Below are 21,514 nucleotides of genomic sequence, written 5' to 3'. Positions count from 1 at the left end.
TTTTTTTTAAACGACCATGTATAGTAAGACTTTTTTTTTTTTTTTTTAAACAACCATGTATAGTAAGACTTTTTTTTTTTTTTAATGACCATGTATAGTAAGACTTTTTTTTTTTTTTAAACGACCATGTATAGTAAGGCTTTTTTTTTTTAAACGACCATGTATAGTAACTTTTTTTTTTTTAAACGACCATGTAAAGTAAGACTTTTTTTTTTTTAATGACCATGTATAGTAAGACTTTTTTTTTTTTTTAAACGACCATGTAAAGTAAGACTTTTTTTTTTTAATGACCATGTATAGTAAGACTTTTTTTTTTTTTAAACGACCATGTATTGTAAGACTTTTTTTTTTTTTTAAACGACCATGTATAGTAAGACTCTTTTTAAAAAAAAAAAAAAAAAAAAAAAACGACCATGTATAGTAAGACTTTTTTTTTATTTTTTAAACGACCATGTATAGTAAGACTTTTTTTTTTTTTAAACGACCATGTATTGTAAGACTTTTTTTTTTTAAACGACCATGTATAGTAAGACTCTTTTTTTTAAAAAACAAAAAAACAAAAAAACGACCATGTATAGTAAGACTTTTTTTTTATTTTTTAAACAACCATGTATAGTAAGGCTTTTTTTTTTTAATGACCATGTATAGTAAGACTTTTTTTATTTTTAAACGACCATGTATAGTAAGAAATGTTTTTTATTTAATGACCATGTATAGTCAGCCTTTTTTTTTTTTTTTCAACGACCATGTATAGTAAGACTTTTTTTTTTTTTTTTTTTAAACGACCATGTATAGTAAGACTTTTTTTTTTTTTTTAAACGACCATGTATAGTAAGACTTTTTTTTTTTTTTTTTAAACAACCATGTATAGTAAGCCTTTTTTTTTTTTTTAATGACCATGTATAGTAAGACTTTTTTTTTTTTTAAACGACCATGTATAGTAAGGCTTTTTTTTTTTTTAATGACCATGTATAGTAAGACTTTTTTTTTTTTTTTTAAATGACCATGTATAGTAAGGCTTTTTTTTTTTAAAACGACCATGTATAGTAAGACGTTTTTTTTTTTGTTAAGCGACCATGTATAGTAAGGCTTTTTTTTTTTAAAACGACCATGTATAGTAAGACTTTTTTTTTTTGTTAAGCGACCATGTATAGTAAGGCTTTTTTTTTTTTTAACGACCATGTATAGTAAGACTTTTTTATTATTTTTTTAACGACGATGTATAGTAAGGCTTTTTTTTTTTTTTTTTTTAACGACCTTTTTTTTGTTTGTTTGTTTTTTTAACGTCCATGTATAGTAAGGCATTTTTTTTTTAAACGTCTATATATACTAAGGTGTTTTTTTTTTTTTTTTAAACGACCATGTATAGTAAGACTTTTTTTTTTTTAAACAACCATGTATTGTAAGACTTTTTTTTTTTTTAAACGACCATGTATAGTAACTCTTTTTTTTTTTTAAAAAAAAAAAAAAAAAAAAACGACCATGTATAGTCAGACTTTTTTTTTATTTTTTAAACGACCATGTATAGTAAGACTTTTTTTTTTTTTTAAACGACCATGTATAGTAAGACTTTATTTTTTATTTTTTAAACAACCATGTATAGTAAGGCTTTTTTTTTTAATGACCATGTATAGTAAGACTTTTTTTATTTTTCAACGACCATGTATAGTAAGAAATTTTTTTTATTTAATGACCATGTATAGTCAGCCTTTTTTTTTTTTTTTTTCAACGACCATGTATAGTAAGACTTTTTTTTTTTTTTTTTTTTTAAACGACCATGTATAGTAAGACTTTTTTTTTTTTTTTTTTTAAACGACCATGTATAGGAAGACTTTTTTTTTTTAATGACCATGTATAGTAAGGCTTTTTTTTTGTTGTTGTTTTTTTAACGTCCATGTATAGTAAGGCATTTTTTTTTTTAAACGTCTATGTATACTAAGGTGTTTTTTTGTTTTTTTTAACAACCATGTATAGCAAGGCTTTTTTAAAAAAAAACGACCATGTATAGTAAGACTTTTTTTTTTTTTTTTTAAACGACCATGTATAGTAAGACTTTTTTTTTTTAATGACCATGTATAGTAAGACTTTTTTTTTTTTTTAAATGACCATGTATAGTAAGACTCTTTTTTTTTTTTAATGACCATGTATAGTAAGACTTTTTTTTTTTTTTTAAATGACCATGTATAGTAAAAGACTTTTTTCCTTTTTTTAAACGACCATGTATAGTAAGGCTTTTTTTTAATTTTTTTTTTTTTTTTTTATAAACGACCATGTATAGTAAGGCTTTTTTTTAATTATTTTTTTTTTTTTTATAAACGACCATGTATAGTAAGGCTTTTTTTTTTTAATGACCATGTATAGTAAGCCTTTTTTTTTTTTTAAACGACCATGTATAGTAAGGCTTTTTTTTTGTTTTTGTTTTTTTAACGTCCATGTAGTAAGGCCTTTTTTTTAAACGTCTATATATACTAAGGTGTTTTTTTTTTTTTTTTTTAAACGACCATGTATTGTAAGGCTTTCTTTTTTTTAAAACGACCATGTATAGTAAGACTTTTTTTTTTGTTAAGCGACCATGTATAGTAAGGCTTTTTTTTTTTTTTAACGACCATGTATAGTAAGACTTTTTTTATTTTTTTAACGACGATGTATAGTAAGGCTTTTTTTTTTTTTTTTTTTTAAATGACCATGTATAGTAAGACTTTTTTTTTTTTTTTTAAACGACCATGTATAGTAAGGCTTTATTTATTTATTTTTTTTTAAACGACCTTTTTTTTGTTTGTTTGTTTTTTTAACATCCATGTATAGTAAGGCATTTTTTTTTTAAACGTCTATATATACTAAGGTGTTTTTTTTTTTTTTAAACGACCATGTATTGTAAGACTTTTTTTTTTTTTTAAACGACCATGTATAGTAAGACTTTTTTTTTTATTTTTTAAACGACCATGTATAGTAAGACTTTTTTTTTTTTTTAAACGACCATGTATTGTAAGACTTTTTTTTTTTTTTTAAACGACCATGTATAGTAAGACTCTTTTTTAAAAAAAAAAAAAAAAAAAAAAAAAACGACCATGTATAGTAAGACTTTTTTTTTATTTTTTAAACAACCATGTATAGTAAGGCTTTTTTTTTTAATGACCATGTATAGTAAGACTTTTTTTATTTTTAAACGACCATGTATAGTAAGAAATTTTTTTTATTTAATGACCATGTATAGTCAGCCTTTTTTTTTTTTTTTTTTAAACGACCATGTATAGTAAGACTTTTTTTTTTTTTTTAAACGACCATGTATAGTAAGACTTTTTTTTTTTTTAAACGACTATGTATTGTCAGACTTTTTTTTTTTTTTAAACGACCATGTATTGTAAGACTTTTTTTTTTTAAACGACCATTTATAGTAAGACTCTTTTTTAAAAAAAACAAAAAACAAAAAAAACGACCATGTATAGTGAGACTTTTTTTTTATTTTTTAAACGACCATGTATAGTAAGACTTTTTTTTTTTTTAAACGACCATGTATTGTAAGACTTTTTTTTTTTTTTAACGACCATGTATAGTAAGACTTTTTTTTTTTTTTTTTAAACAACCATGTATTGTAAGACTTTTTTTTTTTTTAAATGACCATGTATAGTAAGACTTTTTTTTTATTTTTTAAACAACCATGTATAGTAAGGCTTTTTTTTTTAATGACCATGTATAGTCAGCCTTTTTTTTTTTTTTTTTTCAACGACCATGTATAGTAAGACTTTTTTTTTTTTTTTTTAAACGACCATGTATAGTAAGACTTTTTTTTTTTTTTTTAAACGACCATGTATAGTAAGACTTTTTTTTTTTTTAATGACCATGTATAGTAAGACTTTTTTTTTTTTTTAAACGACCATGTATAGTAAGGCTTTTTTTTTTTAAACGACCATGTATAGTAACTTTTTTTTTTTTAAACGACCATGTAAAGTAAGACTTTTTTTTTTTTAATGACCATGTATAGTAAGACTTTTTTTTTTTTTTAAACGACCATGTAAAGTAAGACTTTTTTTTTTTAATGACCATGTATAGTAAGACTTTTTTTTTTTTTAAACGACCATGTATTGTAAGACTTTTTTTTTTTTTAAACGACCATGTATAGTAAGACTCTTTTTAAAAAAAAAACAAAAAAACAAAAAAACGACCATGTATAGTAAGACTTTTTTTTTATTTTTTAAACGACCATGTATAGTAAGACTTTTTTTTTTTTTAAACGACCATGTATTGTAAGACTTTTTTTTTTTACACGACCATGTATAGTAAGACTCTTTTTTTAAAAAAACAAAAAAACAAAAAAACGACCATGTATAGTAAGACTTTTTTTTTATTTTTTAAACAACCATGTATAGTAAGGCTTTTTTTTTTTTAATGACCATGTATAGTAAGACTTTTTTTATTTTTAAACGACCATGTATAGTAAGAAATTTTTTTTATTTAATGACCATGTATAGTCAGCCTTTTTTTTTTTTTTCAACGACCATGTATAGTAAGACTTTTTTTTTTTTTTTTAAACGACCATGTATAGTAAGACTTTTTTTTTTTTTTAAACGACCATGTATAGTAAGACTTTTTTTTTTTTTTTTAAACAACCATGTATAGTAAGCCTTTTTTTTTTTTTTTAATGACCATGTATAGTAAGACTTTTTTTTTTTTTAAACGACCATGTATAGTAAGGCTTTTTTTTTTTTTTTTAAACGACCATGTATAGTAAGGCTTTATTTTTTTTTATTTTTTTAAACGACCTTTTTTTTGTTTGTTTGTTTTTTTAACATCCATGTATAGTAAGGCATTTTTTTTTTAAACGTCTATATATACTAAGGTGTTTTGGTTTTTTTTAAACGACCATGTATTGTAAGACTTTTTTTTTTTTTTTTAAACGACCATGTATAGTAAGACTTTTTTTTTATTTTTTAAACGACCATGTATAGTAAGACTTTTTTTTTTTTTTTAAACGACCATGTATTGTAAGACTTTTTTTTTTTTTTTAAACGACCATGTATAGTAAGACTCTTTTTAAAAAAAAAAAAAAAAAAAAAAAAAAAAAACGACCATGTATAGTAAGACTTTTTTTTTATTTTTTAAACAACCATGTATAGTAAGGCTTTTTTTTTGAATGACCATGTATAGTAAGACTTTTTTTATTTTTAAACGACCATGTATAGTAAGAAATTTTTTTTATTTAATGACCATGTATAGTCAGCCTTTTTTTTTTTTTTTTTTAAACGACCATGTATAGTAAGACTTTTTTTTTTTTTTTTAAACGACCATGTATAGTAAGACTTTTTTTTTTTTTTAAACGACCATGTATTGTAAGACTTTTTTTTTTTTTTAAACGACCATGTATTGTAAGACTTTTTTTTTTTAAACGACCATTTATAGTAAGACTCTTTTTTAAAAAAAACAAAAAACAAAAAAAACGACCATGTATAGTGAGACTTTTTTTTTATTTTTTAAACGACCATGTATAGTAAGACTTTTTTTTTTTTTAAACGACCATGTATTGTAAGACTTTTTTTTTTTTAACGACCATGTATAGTAAGACTTTTTTTTTTTTTTTTTAAACAACCATGTATTGTAAGACTTTTTTTTTTTTTTAAACGACCATGTATAGTAAGACTTTTTTTTTATTTTTTAAACAACCATGTATAGTGAGGCTTTTTTTTTTAATGACCATGTATAGTCAGCCTTTTTTTTTTTTTTTTTCAACGACCATGTATAGTAAGACTTTTTTTTTTTTTTTTTAAACGACCATGTATAGTAAGACTTTTTTTTTTTTTTTTTAAACAACCATGTATAGTAAGACTTTTTTTTTTTTTTAATGACCATGTATAGTAAGACTTTTTTTTTTTTTTAAACGACCATGTATAGTAAGGCTTTTTTTTTTTAAACGACCATGTATAGTAACTTTTTTTTTTTTAAACGACCATGTAAAGTAAGACTTTTTTTTTTTTAATGACCATGTATAGTAAGACTTTTTTTTTTTTTTAAACGACCATGTAAAGTAAGACTTTTTTTTTTTAATGACCATGTATAGTAAGACTTTTTTTTTTTTTAAACGACCATGTATTGTAAGACTTTTTTTTTTTTTTAAACGACCATGTATAGTAAGACTCTTTTTAAAAAAAAAAAAAAAAAAAAAAAACGACCATGTATAGTAAGACTTTTTTTTTATTTTTTAAACGACCATGTATAGTAAGACTTTTTTTTTTTTTAAACGACCATGTATTGTAAGACTTTTTTTTTTTAAACGACCATGTATAGTAAGACTTTTTTTTTATTTTTTAAACAACCATGTATAGTAAGGCTTTTTTTTTTTAATGACCATGTATAGTAAGACTTTTTTTATTTTTAAACGACCATGTATAGTAAGAAATGTTTTTTATTTAATGACCATGTATAGTCAGCCTTTTTTTTTTTTTTTCAACGACCATGTATAGTAAGACTTTTTTTTTTTTTTTTTTTAAACGACCATGTATAGTAAGACTTTTTTTTTTTTTTTAAACGACCATGTATAGTAAGACTTTTTTTTTTTTTTTTTAAACAACCATGTATAGTAAGCCTTTTTTTTTTTTTTAATGACCATGTATAGTAAGACTTTTTTTTTTTTTAAACGACCATGTATAGTAAGGCTTTTTTTTTTTTTAATGACCATGTATAGTAAGACTTTTTTTTTTTTTTTAAATGACCATGTATAGTAAGGCTTTTTTTTTTTAAAACGACCATGTATAGTAAGACGTTTTTTTTTTTGTTAAGCGACCATGTATAGTAAGGCTTTTTTTTTTTAAAACGACCATGTATAGTAAGACTTTTTTTTTTTGTTAAGCGACCATGTATAGTAAGGCTTTTTTTTTTTTTAACGACCATGTATAGTAAGACTTTTTTATTATTTTTTTAACGACGATGTATAGTAAGGCTTTTTTTTTTTTTTTTTTAAACGACCTTTTTTTTGTTTGTTTGTTTTTTTAACGTCCATGTATAGTAAGGCATTTTTTTTTTAAACGTCTATATATACTAAGGTGTTTTTTTTTTTTTTTTAAACGACCATGTATAGTAAGACTTTTTTTTTTTTAAACAACCATGTATTGTAAGACTTTTTTTTTTTTTAAACGACCATGTATAGTAACTCTTTTTTTTTTTTAAAAAAAAAAAAAAAAAAAAACGACCATGTATAGTCAGACTTTTTTTTTATTTTTTAAACGACCATGTATAGTAAGACTTTTTTTTTTTTTTAAACGACCATGTATAGTAAGACTTTATTTTTTATTTTTTAAACAACCATGTATAGTAAGGCTTTTTTTTTTAATGACCATGTATAGTAAGACTTTTTTTATTTTTCAACGACCATGTATAGTAAGAAATTTTTTTTATTTAATGACCATGTATAGTCAGCCTTTTTTTTTTTTTTTTTCAACGACCATGTATAGTAAGACTTTTTTTTTTTTTTTTTTTTTAAACGACCATGTATAGTAAGACTTTTTTTTTTTTTTTTTTTAAACGACCATGTATAGGAAGACTTTTTTTTTTTAATGACCATGTATAGTAAGGCTTTTTTTTTGTTGTTGTTTTTTTAACGTCCATGTATAGTAAGGCATTTTTTTTTTTAAACGTCTATGTATACTAAGGTGTTTTTTTGTTTTTTTTAACAACCATGTATAGCAAGGCTTTTTTAAAAAAAAACGACCATGTATAGTAAGACTTTTTTTTTTTTTTTTTAAACGACCATGTATAGTAAGACTTTTTTTTTTTAATGACCATGTATAGTAAGACTTTTTTTTTTTTTTAAATGACCATGTATAGTAAGACTCTTTTTTTTTTTTAATGACCATGTATAGTAAGACTTTTTTTTTTTTTTTAAATGACCATGTATAGTAAAAGACTTTTTTCCTTTTTTTAAACGACCATGTATAGTAAGGCTTTTTTTTAATTTTTTTTTTTTTTTTTTATAAACGACCATGTATAGTAAGGCTTTTTTTTAATTATTTTTTTTTTTTTTATAAACGACCATGTATAGTAAGGCTTTTTTTTTTTAATGACCATGTATAGTAAGCCTTTTTTTTTTTTTAAACGACCATGTATAGTAAGGCTTTTTTTTTGTTTTTGTTTTTTTAACGTCCATGTAGTAAGGCCTTTTTTTTAAACGTCTATATATACTAAGGTGTTTTTTTTTTTTTTTTTTAAACGACCATGTATTGTAAGGCTTTCTTTTTTTTAAAACGACCATGTATAGTAAGACTTTTTTTTTTGTTAAGCGACCATGTATAGTAAGGCTTTTTTTTTTTTTTAACGACCATGTATAGTAAGACTTTTTTTATTTTTTTAACGACGATGTATAGTAAGGCTTTTTTTTTTTTTTTTTTTTAAATGACCATGTATAGTAAGACTTTTTTTTTTTTTTTTAAACGACCATGTATAGTAAGGCTTTATTTATTTATTTTTTTTTAAACGACCTTTTTTTTGTTTGTTTGTTTTTTTAACATCCATGTATAGTAAGGCATTTTTTTTTTAAACGTCTATATATACTAAGGTGTTTTTTTTTTTTTTAAACGACCATGTATTGTAAGACTTTTTTTTTTTTTTAAACGACCATGTATAGTAAGACTTTTTTTTTTATTTTTTAAACGACCATGTATAGTAAGACTTTTTTTTTTTTTTAAACGACCATGTATTGTAAGACTTTTTTTTTTTTTTTAAACGACCATGTATAGTAAGACTCTTTTTTAAAAAAAAAAAAAAAAAAAAAAAAAAACGACCATGTATAGTAAGACTTTTTTTTTATTTTTTAAACAACCATGTATAGTAAGGCTTTTTTTTTTAATGACCATGTATAGTAAGACTTTTTTTATTTTTAAACGACCATGTATAGTAAGAAATTTTTTTTATTTAATGACCATGTATAGTCAGCCTTTTTTTTTTTTTTTTTTAAACGACCATGTATAGTAAGACTTTTTTTTTTTTTTTAAACGACCATGTATAGTAAGACTTTTTTTTTTTTTAAACGACTATGTATTGTCAGACTTTTTTTTTTTTTTAAACGACCATGTATTGTAAGACTTTTTTTTTTTAAACGACCATTTATAGTAAGACTCTTTTTTAAAAAAAACAAAAAACAAAAAAAACGACCATGTATAGTGAGACTTTTTTTTTATTTTTTAAACGACCATGTATAGTAAGACTTTTTTTTTTTTTAAACGACCATGTATTGTAAGACTTTTTTTTTTTTTAACGACCATGTATAGTAAGACTTTTTTTTTTTTTTTTTAAACAACCATGTATTGTAAGACTTTTTTTTTTTTTTAAATGACCATGTATAGTAAGACTTTTTTTTTATTTTTTAAACAACCATGTATAGTAAGGCTTTTTTTTTTAATGACCATGTATAGTCAGCCTTTTTTTTTTTTTTTTTTCAACGACCATGTATAGTAAGACTTTTTTTTTTTTTTTTTAAACGACCATGTATAGTAAGACTTTTTTTTTTTTTTTTAAACGACCATGTATAGTAAGACTTTTTTTTTTTTTAATGACCATGTATAGTAAGACTTTTTTTTTTTTTTAAACGACCATGTATAGTAAGGCTTTTTTTTTTTAAACGACCATGTATAGTAACTTTTTTTTTTTTAAACGACCATGTAAAGTAAGACTTTTTTTTTTTTAATGACCATGTATAGTAAGACTTTTTTTTTTTTTTAAACGACCATGTAAAGTAAGACTTTTTTTTTTTAATGACCATGTATAGTAAGACTTTTTTTTTTTTTAAACGACCATGTATTGTAAGACTTTTTTTTTTTTTAAACGACCATGTATAGTAAGACTCTTTTTAAAAAAAAAACAAAAAAACAAAAAAACGACCATGTATAGTAAGACTTTTTTTTTATTTTTTAAACGACCATGTATAGTAAGACTTTTTTTTTTTTTAAACGACCATGTATTGTAAGACTTTTTTTTTTTACACGACCATGTATAGTAAGACTCTTTTTTTAAAAAAACAAAAAAACAAAAAAACGACCATGTATAGTAAGACTTTTTTTTTATTTTTTAAACAACCATGTATAGTAAGGCTTTTTTTTTTTTAATGACCATGTATAGTAAGACTTTTTTTATTTTTAAACGACCATGTATAGTAAGAAATTTTTTTTATTTAATGACCATGTATAGTCAGCCTTTTTTTTTTTTTTCAACGACCATGTATAGTAAGACTTTTTTTTTTTTTTTTAAACGACCATGTATAGTAAGACTTTTTTTTTTTTTTAAACGACCATGTATAGTAAGACTTTTTTTTTTTTTTTTTAAACAACCATGTATAGTAAGCCTTTTTTTTTTTTTTTAATGACCATGTATAGTAAGACTTTTTTTTTTTTTAAACGACCATGTATAGTAAGGCTTTTTTTTTTTTTTTTAAACGACCATGTATAGTAAGGCTTTATTTTTTTTTATTTTTTTAAACGACCTTTTTTTTGTTTGTTTGTTTTTTTAACATCCATGTATAGTAAGGCATTTTTTTTTTAAACGTCTATATATACTAAGGTGTTTTGGGTTTTTTTAAACGACCATGTATTGTAAGACTTTTTTTTTTTTTTTTAAACGACCATGTATAGTAAGACTTTTTTTTTATTTTTTAAACGACCATGTATAGTAAGACTTTTTTTTTTTTTTTAAACGACCATGTATTGTAAGACTTTTTTTTTTTTTTTAAACGACCATGTATAGTAAGACTCTTTTTAAAAAAAAAAAAAAAAAAAAAAAAAAAAAACGACCATGTATAGTAAGACTTTTTTTTTATTTTTTAAACAACCATGTATAGTAAGGCTTTTTTTTTGAATGACCATGTATAGTAAGACTTTTTTTATTTTTAAACGACCATGTATAGTAAGAAATTTTTTTTATTTAATGACCATGTATAGTCAGCCTTTTTTTTTTTTTTTTTTAAACGACCATGTATAGTAAGACTTTTTTTTTTTTTTTTAAACGACCATGTATAGTAAGACTTTTTTTTTTTTTTAAACGACCATGTATTGTAAGACTTTTTTTTTTTTTTAAACGACCATGTATTGTAAGACTTTTTTTTTTTAAACGACCATTTATAGTAAGACTCTTTTTTAAAAAAAACAAAAAACAAAAAAAACGACCATGTATAGTGAGACTTTTTTTTTATTTTTTAAACGACCATGTATAGTAAGACTTTTTTTTTTTTTAAACGACCATGTATTGTAAGACTTTTTTTTTTTTAACGACCATGTATAGTAAGACTTTTTTTTTTTTTTTTTAAACAACCATGTATTGTAAGACTTTTTTTTTTTTTTAAACGACCATGTATAGTAAGACTTTTTTTTTATTTTTTAAACAACCATGTATAGTGAGGCTTTTTTTTTTAATGACCATGTATAGTCAGCCTTTTTTTTTTTTTTTTTCAACGACCATGTATAGTAAGACTTTTTTTTTTTTTTTTTAAACGACCATGTATAGTAAGACTTTTTTTTTTTTTTTTTAAACAACCATGTATAGTAAGACTTTTTTTTTTTTTTAATGACCATGTATAGTAAGACTTTTTTTTTTTTTTAAACGACCATGTATAGTAAGGCTTTTTTTTTTTAAACGACCATGTATAGTAACTTTTTTTTTTTTAAACGACCATGTAAAGTAAGACTTTTTTTTTTTTAATGACCATGTATAGTAAGACTTTTTTTTTTTTTTAAACGACCATGTAAAGTAAGACTTTTTTTTTTTAATGACCATGTATAGTAAGACTTTTTTTTTTTTTAAACGACCATGTATTGTAAGACTTTTTTTTTTTTTTAAACGACCATGTATAGTAAGACTCTTTTTAAAAAAAAAAAAAAAAAAAAAAAACGACCATGTATAGTAAGACTTTTTTTTTATTTTTTAAACGACCATGTATAGTAAGACTTTTTTTTTTTTTAAACGACCATGTATTGTAAGACTTTTTTTTTTTAAACGACCATGTATAGTAAGACTCTTTTTTTTAAAAAACAAAAAAACAAAAAAACGACCATGTATAGTAAGACTTTTTTTTTATTTTTTAAACAACCATGTATAGTAAGGCTTTTTTTTTTTAATGACCATGTATAGTAAGACTTTTTTTATTTTTAAACGACCATGTATAGTAAGAAATGTTTTTTATTTAATGACCATGTATAGTCAGCCTTTTTTTTTTTTTTTCAACGACCATGTATAGTAAGACTTTTTTTTTTTTTTTTTTTAAACGACCATGTATAGTAAGACTTTTTTTTTTTTTTTAAACGACCATGTATAGTAAGACTTTTTTTTTTTTTTTTTAAACAACCATGTATAGTAAGCCTTTTTTTTTTTTTTAATGACCATGTATAGTAAGACTTTTTTTTTTTTTAAACGACCATGTATAGTAAGGCTTTTTTTTTTTTTAATGACCATGTATAGTAAGACTTTTTTTTTTTTTTTTAAATGACCATGTATAGTAAGGCTTTTTTTTTTTAAAACGACCATGTATAGTAAGACGTTTTTTTTTTTGTTAAGCGACCATGTATAGTAAGGCTTTTTTTTTTTAAAACGACCATGTATAGTAAGACTTTTTTTTTTTGTTAAGCGACCATGTATAGTAAGGCTTTTTTTTTTTTTAACGACCATGTATAGTAAGACTTTTTTATTATTTTTTTAACGACGATGTATAGTAAGGCTTTTTTTTTTTTTTTTTTAAACGACCTTTTTTTTGTTTGTTTGTTTTTTTAACGTCCATGTATAGTAAGGCATTTTTTTTTTAAACGTCTATATATACTAAGGTGTTTTTTTTTTTTTTTTAAACGACCATGTATAGTAAGACTTTTTTTTTTTTAAACAACCATGTATTGTAAGACTTTTTTTTTTTTTAAACGACCATGTATAGTAACTCTTTTTTTTTTTAAAAAAAAAAAAAAAAAAAAAACGACCATGTATAGTCAGACTTTTTTTTTATTTTTTAAACGACCATGTATAGTAAGACTTTTTTTTTTTTTTAAACGACCATGTATAGTAAGACTTTATTTTTTATTTTTTAAACAACCATGTATAGTAAGGCTTTTTTTTTTAATGACCATGTATAGTAAGACTTTTTTTATTTTTCAACGACCATGTATAGTAAGAAATTTTTTTTATTTAATGACCATGTATAGTCAGCCTTTTTTTTTTTTTTTTTCAACGACCATGTATAGTAAGACTTTTTTTTTTTTTTTTTTTTTAAACGACCATGTATAGTAAGACTTTTTTTTTTTTTTTTTTTAAACGACCATGTATAGGAAGACTTTTTTTTTTTAATGACCATGTATAGTAAGGCTTTTTTTTTGTTGTTGTTTTTTTAACGTCCATGTATAGTAAGGCATTTTTTTTTTTAAACGTCTATGTATACTAAGGTGTTTTTTTGTTTTTTTTAACAACCATGTATAGCAAGGCTTTTTTTAAAAAAAACGACCATGTATAGTAAGACTTTTTTTTTTTTTTTTTAAACGACCATGTATAGTAAGACTTTTTTTTTTTAATGACCATGTATAGTAAGACTTTTTTTTTTTTTTAAATGACCATGTATAGTAAGACTCTTTTTTTTTTTTAATGACCATGTATAGTAAGACTTTTTTTTTTTTTTTAAATGACCATGTATAGTAAAAGACTTTTTTCCTTTTTTTAAACGACCATGTATAGTAAGGCTTTTTTTTAATTTTTTTTTTTTTTTTTTATAAACGACCATGTATAGTAAGGCTTTTTTTTAATTATTTTTTTTTTTTTTATAAACGACCATGTATAGTAAGGCTTTTTTTTTTTAATGACCATGTATAGTAAGCCTTTTTTTTTTTTTAAACGACCATGTATAGTAAGGCTTTTTTTTTGTTTTTGTTTTTTTAACGTCCATGTAGTAAGGCCTTTTTTTTAAACGTCTATATATACTAAGGTGTTTTTTTTTTTTTTTTTTAAACGACCATGTATTGTAAGGCTTTCTTTTTTTTAAAACGACCATGTATAGTAAGACTTTTTTTTTTGTTAAGCGACCATGTATAGTAAGGCTTTTTTTTTTTTTTAACGACCATGTATAGTAAGACTTTTTTTATTTTTTTAACGACGATGTATAGTAAGGCTTTTTTTTTTTTTTTTTTTTAAATGACCATGTATAGTAAGACTTTTTTTTTTTTTTTTAAACGACCATGTATAGTAAGGCTTTATTTATTTATTTTTTTTTAAACGACCTTTTTTTTGTTTGTTTGTTTTTTTAACATCCATGTATAGTAAGGCATTTTTTTTTTAAACGTCTATATATACTAAGGTGTTTTTTTTTTTTTTAAACGACCATGTATTGTAAGACTTTTTTTTTTTTTTAAACGACCATGTATAGTAAGACTTTTTTTTTTATTTTTTAAACGACCATGTATAGTAAGACTTTTTTTTTTTTTTAAACGACCATGTATTGTAAGACTTTTTTTTTTTTTTTAAACGACCATGTATAGTAAGACTCTTTTTTAAAAAAAAAAAAAAAAAAAAAAAAAAACGACCATGTATAGTAAGACTTTTTTTTTATTTTTTAAACAACCATGTATAGTAAGGCTTTTTTTTTTAATGACCATGTATAGTAAGACTTTTTTTATTTTTAAACGACCATGTATAGTAAGAAATTTTTTTTATTTAATGACCATGTATAGTCAGCCTTTTTTTTTTTTTTTTTTAAACGACCATGTATAGTAAGACTTTTTTTTTTTTTTTAAACGACCATGTATAGTAAGACTTTTTTTTTTTTTAAACGACTATGTATTGTCAGACTTTTTTTTTTTTTTAAACGACCATGTATTGTAAGACTTTTTTTTTTTAAACGACCATTTATAGTAAGACTCTTTTTTAAAAAAAACAAAAAACAAAAAAAACGACCATGTATAGTGAGACTTTTTTTTTATTTTTTAAACGACCATGTATAGTAAGACTTTTTTTTTTTTTAAACGACCATGTATTGTAAGACTTTTTTTTTTTTTAACGACCATGTATAGTAAGACTTTTTTTTTTTTTTTTTAAACAACCATGTATTGTAAGACTTTTTTTTTTTTTTAAACGACCATGTATAGTAAGACTTTTTTTTTATTTTTTAAACAACCATGTATAGTAAGGCTTTTTTTTTTAATGACCATGTATAGTCAGCCTTTTTTTTTTTTTTTTTTCAACGACCATGTATAGTAAGACTTTTTTTTTTTTTTTTTAAACGACCATGTATAGTAAGACTTTTTTTTTTTTTTTAAACGACCATGTATAGTAAGACTTTTTTTTTTTTTTAATGACCATGTATAGTAAGACTTTTTTTTTTTTTAAACGACCATGTATAGTAAGGCTTTTTTTTTTTAAACGACCATGTATAGTAACTTTTTTTTTTTTTAAACGACCATGTAAAGTAAGACTTTTTTTTTTTTAATGACCATGTATAGTAAGACTTTTTTTTTTTTTTAAACGACCATGTAAAGTAAGACTTTTTTTTTTTTTAAACGACCATGTATAGTAAGACTCTTTTTAAAAAAAAAAAAAAAAAAAAAAAAAACGACCATGTATAGTAAGACTTTTTTTTTATTTTTTAAACGACCATGTATAGTAAGACTTTTTTTTTTTTTTAAACGACCATGTATTGTAAGACTTTTTTTTTTTAAACGACCATGTATAGTAAGACTTTTTTTATTTTTAAACGACCATGTATAGTAAGAAATTTTTTTTATTTAATGACCATGTATAGTCAGCCTTTTTTTTTTTTTTTCAACGACCATGTATAGTAAGACTATTTTTTTTTTTTTTTTAAACGACCATGTATAGTAAGACTTTTTTTTTTTTTTTAAACGACCATGTATAGTAAGACATTTTATTTATTTTTTTTAAACAACCATGTATAGTAAGCCTTTTTTTTTTTTTTTTATGACCATGTATAGTAAGACTTTTTTTTTTTTTTAAACGACCATGTATAGTAAGGCTTTTTTTTTTTTAATGACCATGTATAGTAAGACTTTTTTTTATTTTTAAACGACCATGTATAGTAAGAAATTTTTTTTATTTAATGACCATGTATAGTCAGCCTTTTTTTTTTTTTTTCAACGACCATGTATAGTAAGACTTTTTTTTTTTTTTTTTAAACGACCATGTATAGTAAGACTTTTTTTTTTTTTTTTTAAACAACCATGTATAGTAAGCCTTTTTTTTTTTTTTAATGACCATGTATAGTAAGACTTTTTTTTTTTTAAACGACCATGTATAGTAACTTTTTTTTTTTTAAACGACCATGTAAAGTAAGACTTTTTTTTTTTTAATGACCATGTATAGTAAGACTTTTTTTTTTTAAACGACCATGTATAGTAAGGCGTTTAAAAAAAAATTGATAAAAAACAAAAAACAGACCATGTATAGTAAGTTGTCTTTTTTTTTTTAACATGCATACATGAAGGTGTCTTTTTAAGGTTGAGCAAGCCCTTATTGAAAGTGACTCCAAATGTTTTTTCCTCACATTTATTTTTCTTATGACGACATAAAGCGTGAAATGCAGCTTCACGTTTCAATTATTACGCATATCAAGTAATTCATTTCGTTTCCTGTCCTTCCTCTCCAACAGGAGACATTTTGAGGCAATTGAACAGCGCTGACACAAGATGACCAGCAGGTGGCGCCATTGTTCCTTGTAAAATTTCAACTTCTTCTCGACTTCCACTCTAACGTCGGTCGTCCTTCGTTTAAAATATATACATATATTTTTTTCACGCAGCCTTATTCACGCTAAAGTCCTTGTATGTGTTTTGACATAGAAAAGTATATTGTTTTACAAAACCGGTACACTACGATTCTGTTTTCCCCCACACAATACATTTATAGTTCATTTTTATTTTATAGTCTGAATAAAAATCAAATTCTGTTCACCGAATTGTAGAAGTCAAAGTTTGACCTGAATTTTCTTTTTTTACGCCTCAAAAAGTCTCAATGGAAAACCAAGCAAGTAGCGAAAAGTAAAACGCAATTACACGTGATAAAATATATTAAACGCTCAATGTAAGAAAAGTTTTAATAATGTGGAATGTGTATAAATGACATTCAAAAATAGTTACATTGAATAGCTCGCTCGTGACTGCTTTCTAATGAAACCTTGAAAAATGTTGTGCTACTCCTTCTTTCGATGCAGGTTTGCGTGTGTGCAGTTTTTACTTTTTTTTTTTTTTTTTTTTACATATCTTAACATTTATTACAAATTTAGACGAGCATATTTCTGTCTTTATTGTGGGATTTTTGTCGACCTTAACATTACATTCATCATCATCATCATCATCACAATCGTAGCATTTCTTTAAAATAACATTTGTTATTTAGAGCATATGCATACAATCTGACAATACGTTTGAAGAGAACAGACATGATTTTTGCACTTTGTCACAAAAAATTTAACGAAAAGTCAAGTGAGAGCTAGCATGTCCTCATACTAAAAATGCAATATACAGGCAGGTGAAAAGGAAAGAGATATAAAAACCAAAGGTAAACAATAATTATGTATATAATAAAGCAGGATGTCATTGTTTCTTTTTTTTAACATGATATTAATTAGTTCAACTTGTACAACAGGAACATCTTAAAATGGATTAATAACCATCAGTTCGAATAACTTGAAGTGCAGTTGAATTTGGGAAACGGTTTGTCGATTGACACTAACCACTTGTTTTTTTTTGTTGTGATTGAAAAATGATTCACTGGTTTATTTTAATTTGATTTCCTGCAGAATTGTCTTGAAAATTAGGGAATACAAATAAAATCTGTGTGACCTTTCTCTCTCGCTCTTTTTTTTAAACACACCCTTTTCAGCCATCATAATCCAATAAGTTTTTTTCCCATCTTTTGACTCTAAGCCAGATTTTGTGTATTTATTTACAATCGCCCACGGCCAAAACACGACACTTTTTTTTTTTTTTTTTTGCCAACAATCAAACACCTGTGGCCACAAATACAAATGGAATGTGTGTGTATCATGGGAAGACGTTTGAGCGTTTATTCAAAATCCTCGACATCCATCATCATTGTAGCATAAGTCAGACAACTTGTGACTATTCTGGGTAATTACCGCACCACTAGTGAGATGGTCAATTGGCGAACAAGTGCCTACAAGAATATTAAACGGGCTTTAAGAGGCATATCAAGAAATAAAAATCATGAGGGCTCCCTCTAGTGGTATGCGAAGTAAATGATTAAACTGCATGTTATCGTGTTCAGGTGTTTTGAACGTGTATTTGCATTTAATTTTGGCTTTAAATGGTTCGGTTTTACTTGTTTTATGGTTTTACTTGGGTTATTTTTAACTCGTAAATGAAAATGCGAACCACTTGAATAAACGCTCAAACGACGTACGCGTTCGCTCAGCCCGCCTGCGGTCACTGTTTGTCCGGCGTGTTGTTGACCAGAGGCCCGTAGAGGCCTCCGGCGTAGCCCTGCTCCTTGTGCAACATGGTCCTGTCGCGGATGAGGTCGCTGAAGGCGTAGTCCATCGGGGGTCTGAAGCCCAGGGTGGGCATGAGGCCGGTGGTGGAGTACGGCGTCATGAAGGCCAGACCCCGGCTGTGCGCCGAGTAGGCCAGACGCAGCGGGTTGAGTCCCAGGTGGGTCCCCAGCGGGTAGGCGCTCGTCTCCGCTCCGAAGTGGGGGGCGTTGGGCTGCAGGGGCGAGAAGGCCGAGCGGTTGCTGAGCGTCATGGCGCCGGGCAGCATGGGTCGGGTCGGGGCCGGGGCCGGGGCCGACGAGGACGAAGAGGAGGAGGAAGTGGAAGGGGGCGGCTGCGAGCTTTGCAGCACCCGATCGCCGCTCCACGTCTCCTCGGAGCCGGTTTTGTGCTGGGCGCCCTGGAGCGGGTTGTTGAGGATCTGCTCGATGGCCTGCACCACGTCCTTGCCGCATCCCTGCAGGACCAGCTCCAGCACGCTGCGCTTGTGGCTGGGGAACACCCGGGTGAGGATGTCGATGGCGTGCATGTGCCTGGAGGCCGCCGAGGACGGCGACGGCGAGGACGGCTCGCGCTCGTCCTTGTCGGTCTCGGAACCGGAGTCCGAGCAGAGGGAGCTGACGGACCTGCAGGGAGTCTCGCCGCCGTCCTTCGAAGGCTTGGCCAGCGGCGAGTGGACGAATGACTCGCTGTCCCCGTTTTCCGAGCCGGAAGCTCCGCCTCCTCCGTGCCGAGCGTCGGGGGAAGACATGCCCGGACCAGAGTCGCTCTCGGCGGGCGTCTGCTTGCCGCCGGCCTGCTGCGGGGTGGCCGGGCCGGACGTTTGGCCCTTTGAGAACAAGTCGAACTTTTGCACGCTTGAATCTGTCCACCAATAAAATAAATAAATAGTTGTAATTTTATTAGGTGGGCCTGCAGTAAAAGAACAGTTTGGTTAAAAAAAAATCGCCATCATAAAATTCCCTAAAAAAAAAAGAAAAAAAAGGGGGGGGAAAGTACTAATTAAAGAACTAAAATTATTTAATGATCAAGATATGCTCGACGTTTCATTGTCATTACTTTATGCCATTAAAAAAAACTAATCAATAATATATAGAATGATAGTCGACTATTTCAATTAAAATTCAAAAGACTGTATTAAAAGTTCCTCGTTTACACCGCTTTTAATTCAATCTGCCTTCCTGAGAGATCATCAATTAAACAATTATTGCGCAAGTGTAAACCTGTACTGTGATGCAAGCAAGCTACAAGCACAATAATAAATACATAACTGTTTCTATGATGGAACATTTGCTCATAAGGTGACCAAAATATTAGAAATGGCTGTCACATATATGGCCTGCACAACAAACGTATTGTTCAAATAATAATTTTCAATAATTTTCACTACTGTCAGTTTAATTCAAAAGTGTCAATTGTTATTTCTGTAAAGGCAGCTTTTATTATTATTATTATTATTATTATTATTATTATTATCATTAGAACTGTTTCTCATTATTTTTTGCTAGTGTAAGATATCGTTTGATAGTGTATTTGGTGACCTGATATTTTTAATTTAAAAAAAAAATGTATATTGCTGAATTTATGTTAATTTTTGTAAAATTGAAGAAGCTATTCTTTGACAAAGTTCTTGTTTCAGACGTGTTGGGTCTCGTTAGATAAATGGTCAATACAAATATTTGTACTATCTTAGAACGAAAAATCAAGTTGTTCCATATTTAAAATGATTACAAATACATATATTCCACACCATACTTGCTCTTCTGAGATTGTCCATTTTCAACTTGCTCAACGACCTTGAGCGAATACGTTGCTTTTTCGTGACGGGAAATTAATTGAATTGAAATTGAATACAAATGCATTGCAGTAATTTGGCTCAAAACGCGTACAAAAATATATGATGTCATATTGTAACCCTGCAGGCTAATTATAAATAAAACAGAACGTACAAAACATAAACCAGTTATCATGTGCAGGAAAAATGTGCTGCACACATGGGGACATCGTTAATTGCCTATACGTCATTATTAATTTACTGTCATAATATTGAACAATGTTTGCGTATTAAGCTAACAGTTGAATCGATTCTAACGTTAAAATATGACTCAAAGTACATTTCTAACAGTTTGTTCTGTGTGAGTCATATGCACCCTCAAAACCTGCTCATTGGGTTATTTTTAACTCGTTAGTTTTAAGGGTCTATATTTATTTCAATTGTACTTCTTGATTTATCCCATGACGAAGGATGAGTTAGTCTTTCTCCTTATCGGACCATGCTAGCACATTTTCACCAAAGTCAATCAATTCATGAAAAGTTAAGCTTAAGAGCGAGTCTCACCCGAGTTGCCGGCCTCGCCGACCACGGAGGCGAAGACCTCGTAGCCGGGCCTGGGCGGGATGATGCCGTTGGCGGCGGCCAGGGCGAGCCCCTCGGCGGTGCCGTAGAGCAGCTGCAGCTCGCGGGCTTCGTTCTCCTCCTGCGCCTGCTGCCGGCGCAGCGCCACCTGCGCCGCCATGACGCGCTGCCTCTCGGCGATCAGCGTGCACTTGGCGCACATGCAGTCCTTCCAGCGGCAGTAGCGCTTGTGGCCCTTGAGGGCCGACACCACGCCGTGGTTGCGGCAGCGCGCGCACTTGGGCGTGCGCGGGTACTTGTCGGCGGCGCGCAGTAGCAGCGGCGGCCCGCGCAGCAGGTTTCCCGCCATGGACACGGGGATGGAGGCCACCGCCGCTACCGCTCCCGGGTGCACCTGCGAGACGGAAGCGGAAGCCGACGACGACACGGCCGGCTGCATCTCCGCTCTGAGATCCATCGGTGGCTGAACGAACGAGCGAACGAGACCGCGGGGCGCTTCTACCTCATCCGCCGGGTGCTAAAGAGGAGCTCCGCGGTGTGCGTGTGCGCGCGAGAGACACTTTCACTTCCTCCAGAGAGCGTCAGTGGCTACAAGAGCGCTCTCTCCGCTCACTATTGTTGCGCGCGCGTTTTCATTAGAGCAATTTGACAACAATGTGGCGCCTGCCATTGGCCAAAAGGGGAGGCGGCCTTCTGAT

The 21,514-nt window shown here is 27.4% G+C and overlaps 2 protein-coding genes across 6 annotated transcripts in view; one reads left to right on the top strand and one right to left on the bottom strand.

Annotated features, from left to right (window-relative positions):
- Positions 1–17,756, top strand: part of LOC144027399 (uncharacterized) — a 103,313-nt gene extending 85,557 nt beyond the window's left edge. For all 5 annotated transcript variants that reach the window (XR_013285452.1, XR_013285451.1, XR_013285450.1 and 2 more), the window contains one exon: positions 16,601–17,756. Coding sequence is in view for 1 of the 5 variants with exons in the window: in XM_077534882.1 (XP_077391008.1) it covers positions 16,601–16,631 (31 nt within the window). In the remaining 4 variants the exon portion in view is untranslated. The remainder of the gene's footprint in view (positions 1–16,600) is intronic.
- Positions 17,757–18,262: 506 nt separating this feature from the next.
- dmrta2 (DMRT-like family A2) lies at positions 18,263–21,420 on the bottom strand. Its single transcript, XM_077534881.1, has 2 exons — positions 20,799–21,420; positions 18,263–19,324 (listed from the first exon to the last, which is right to left on the bottom strand). The coding sequence occupies exons 1-2, from the start codon at positions 21,271–21,273 to the stop codon at positions 18,396–18,398; spliced, it is 1,404 nt and encodes a 467-aa protein (XP_077391007.1). The 5' UTR covers positions 21,274–21,420; the 3' UTR covers positions 18,263–18,395.
- Positions 21,421–21,514: the final 94 nt, after the last annotated feature.

Source organism: Festucalex cinctus, chromosome 10, assembly GCF_051991245.1.
Source record: "Festucalex cinctus isolate MCC-2025b chromosome 10, RoL_Fcin_1.0, whole genome shotgun sequence".
Taxonomy (NCBI): domain Eukaryota; kingdom Metazoa; phylum Chordata; class Actinopteri; order Syngnathiformes; family Syngnathidae; genus Festucalex; species Festucalex cinctus.
This window is presented reverse-complemented; position numbering and strand designations above follow the sequence as displayed.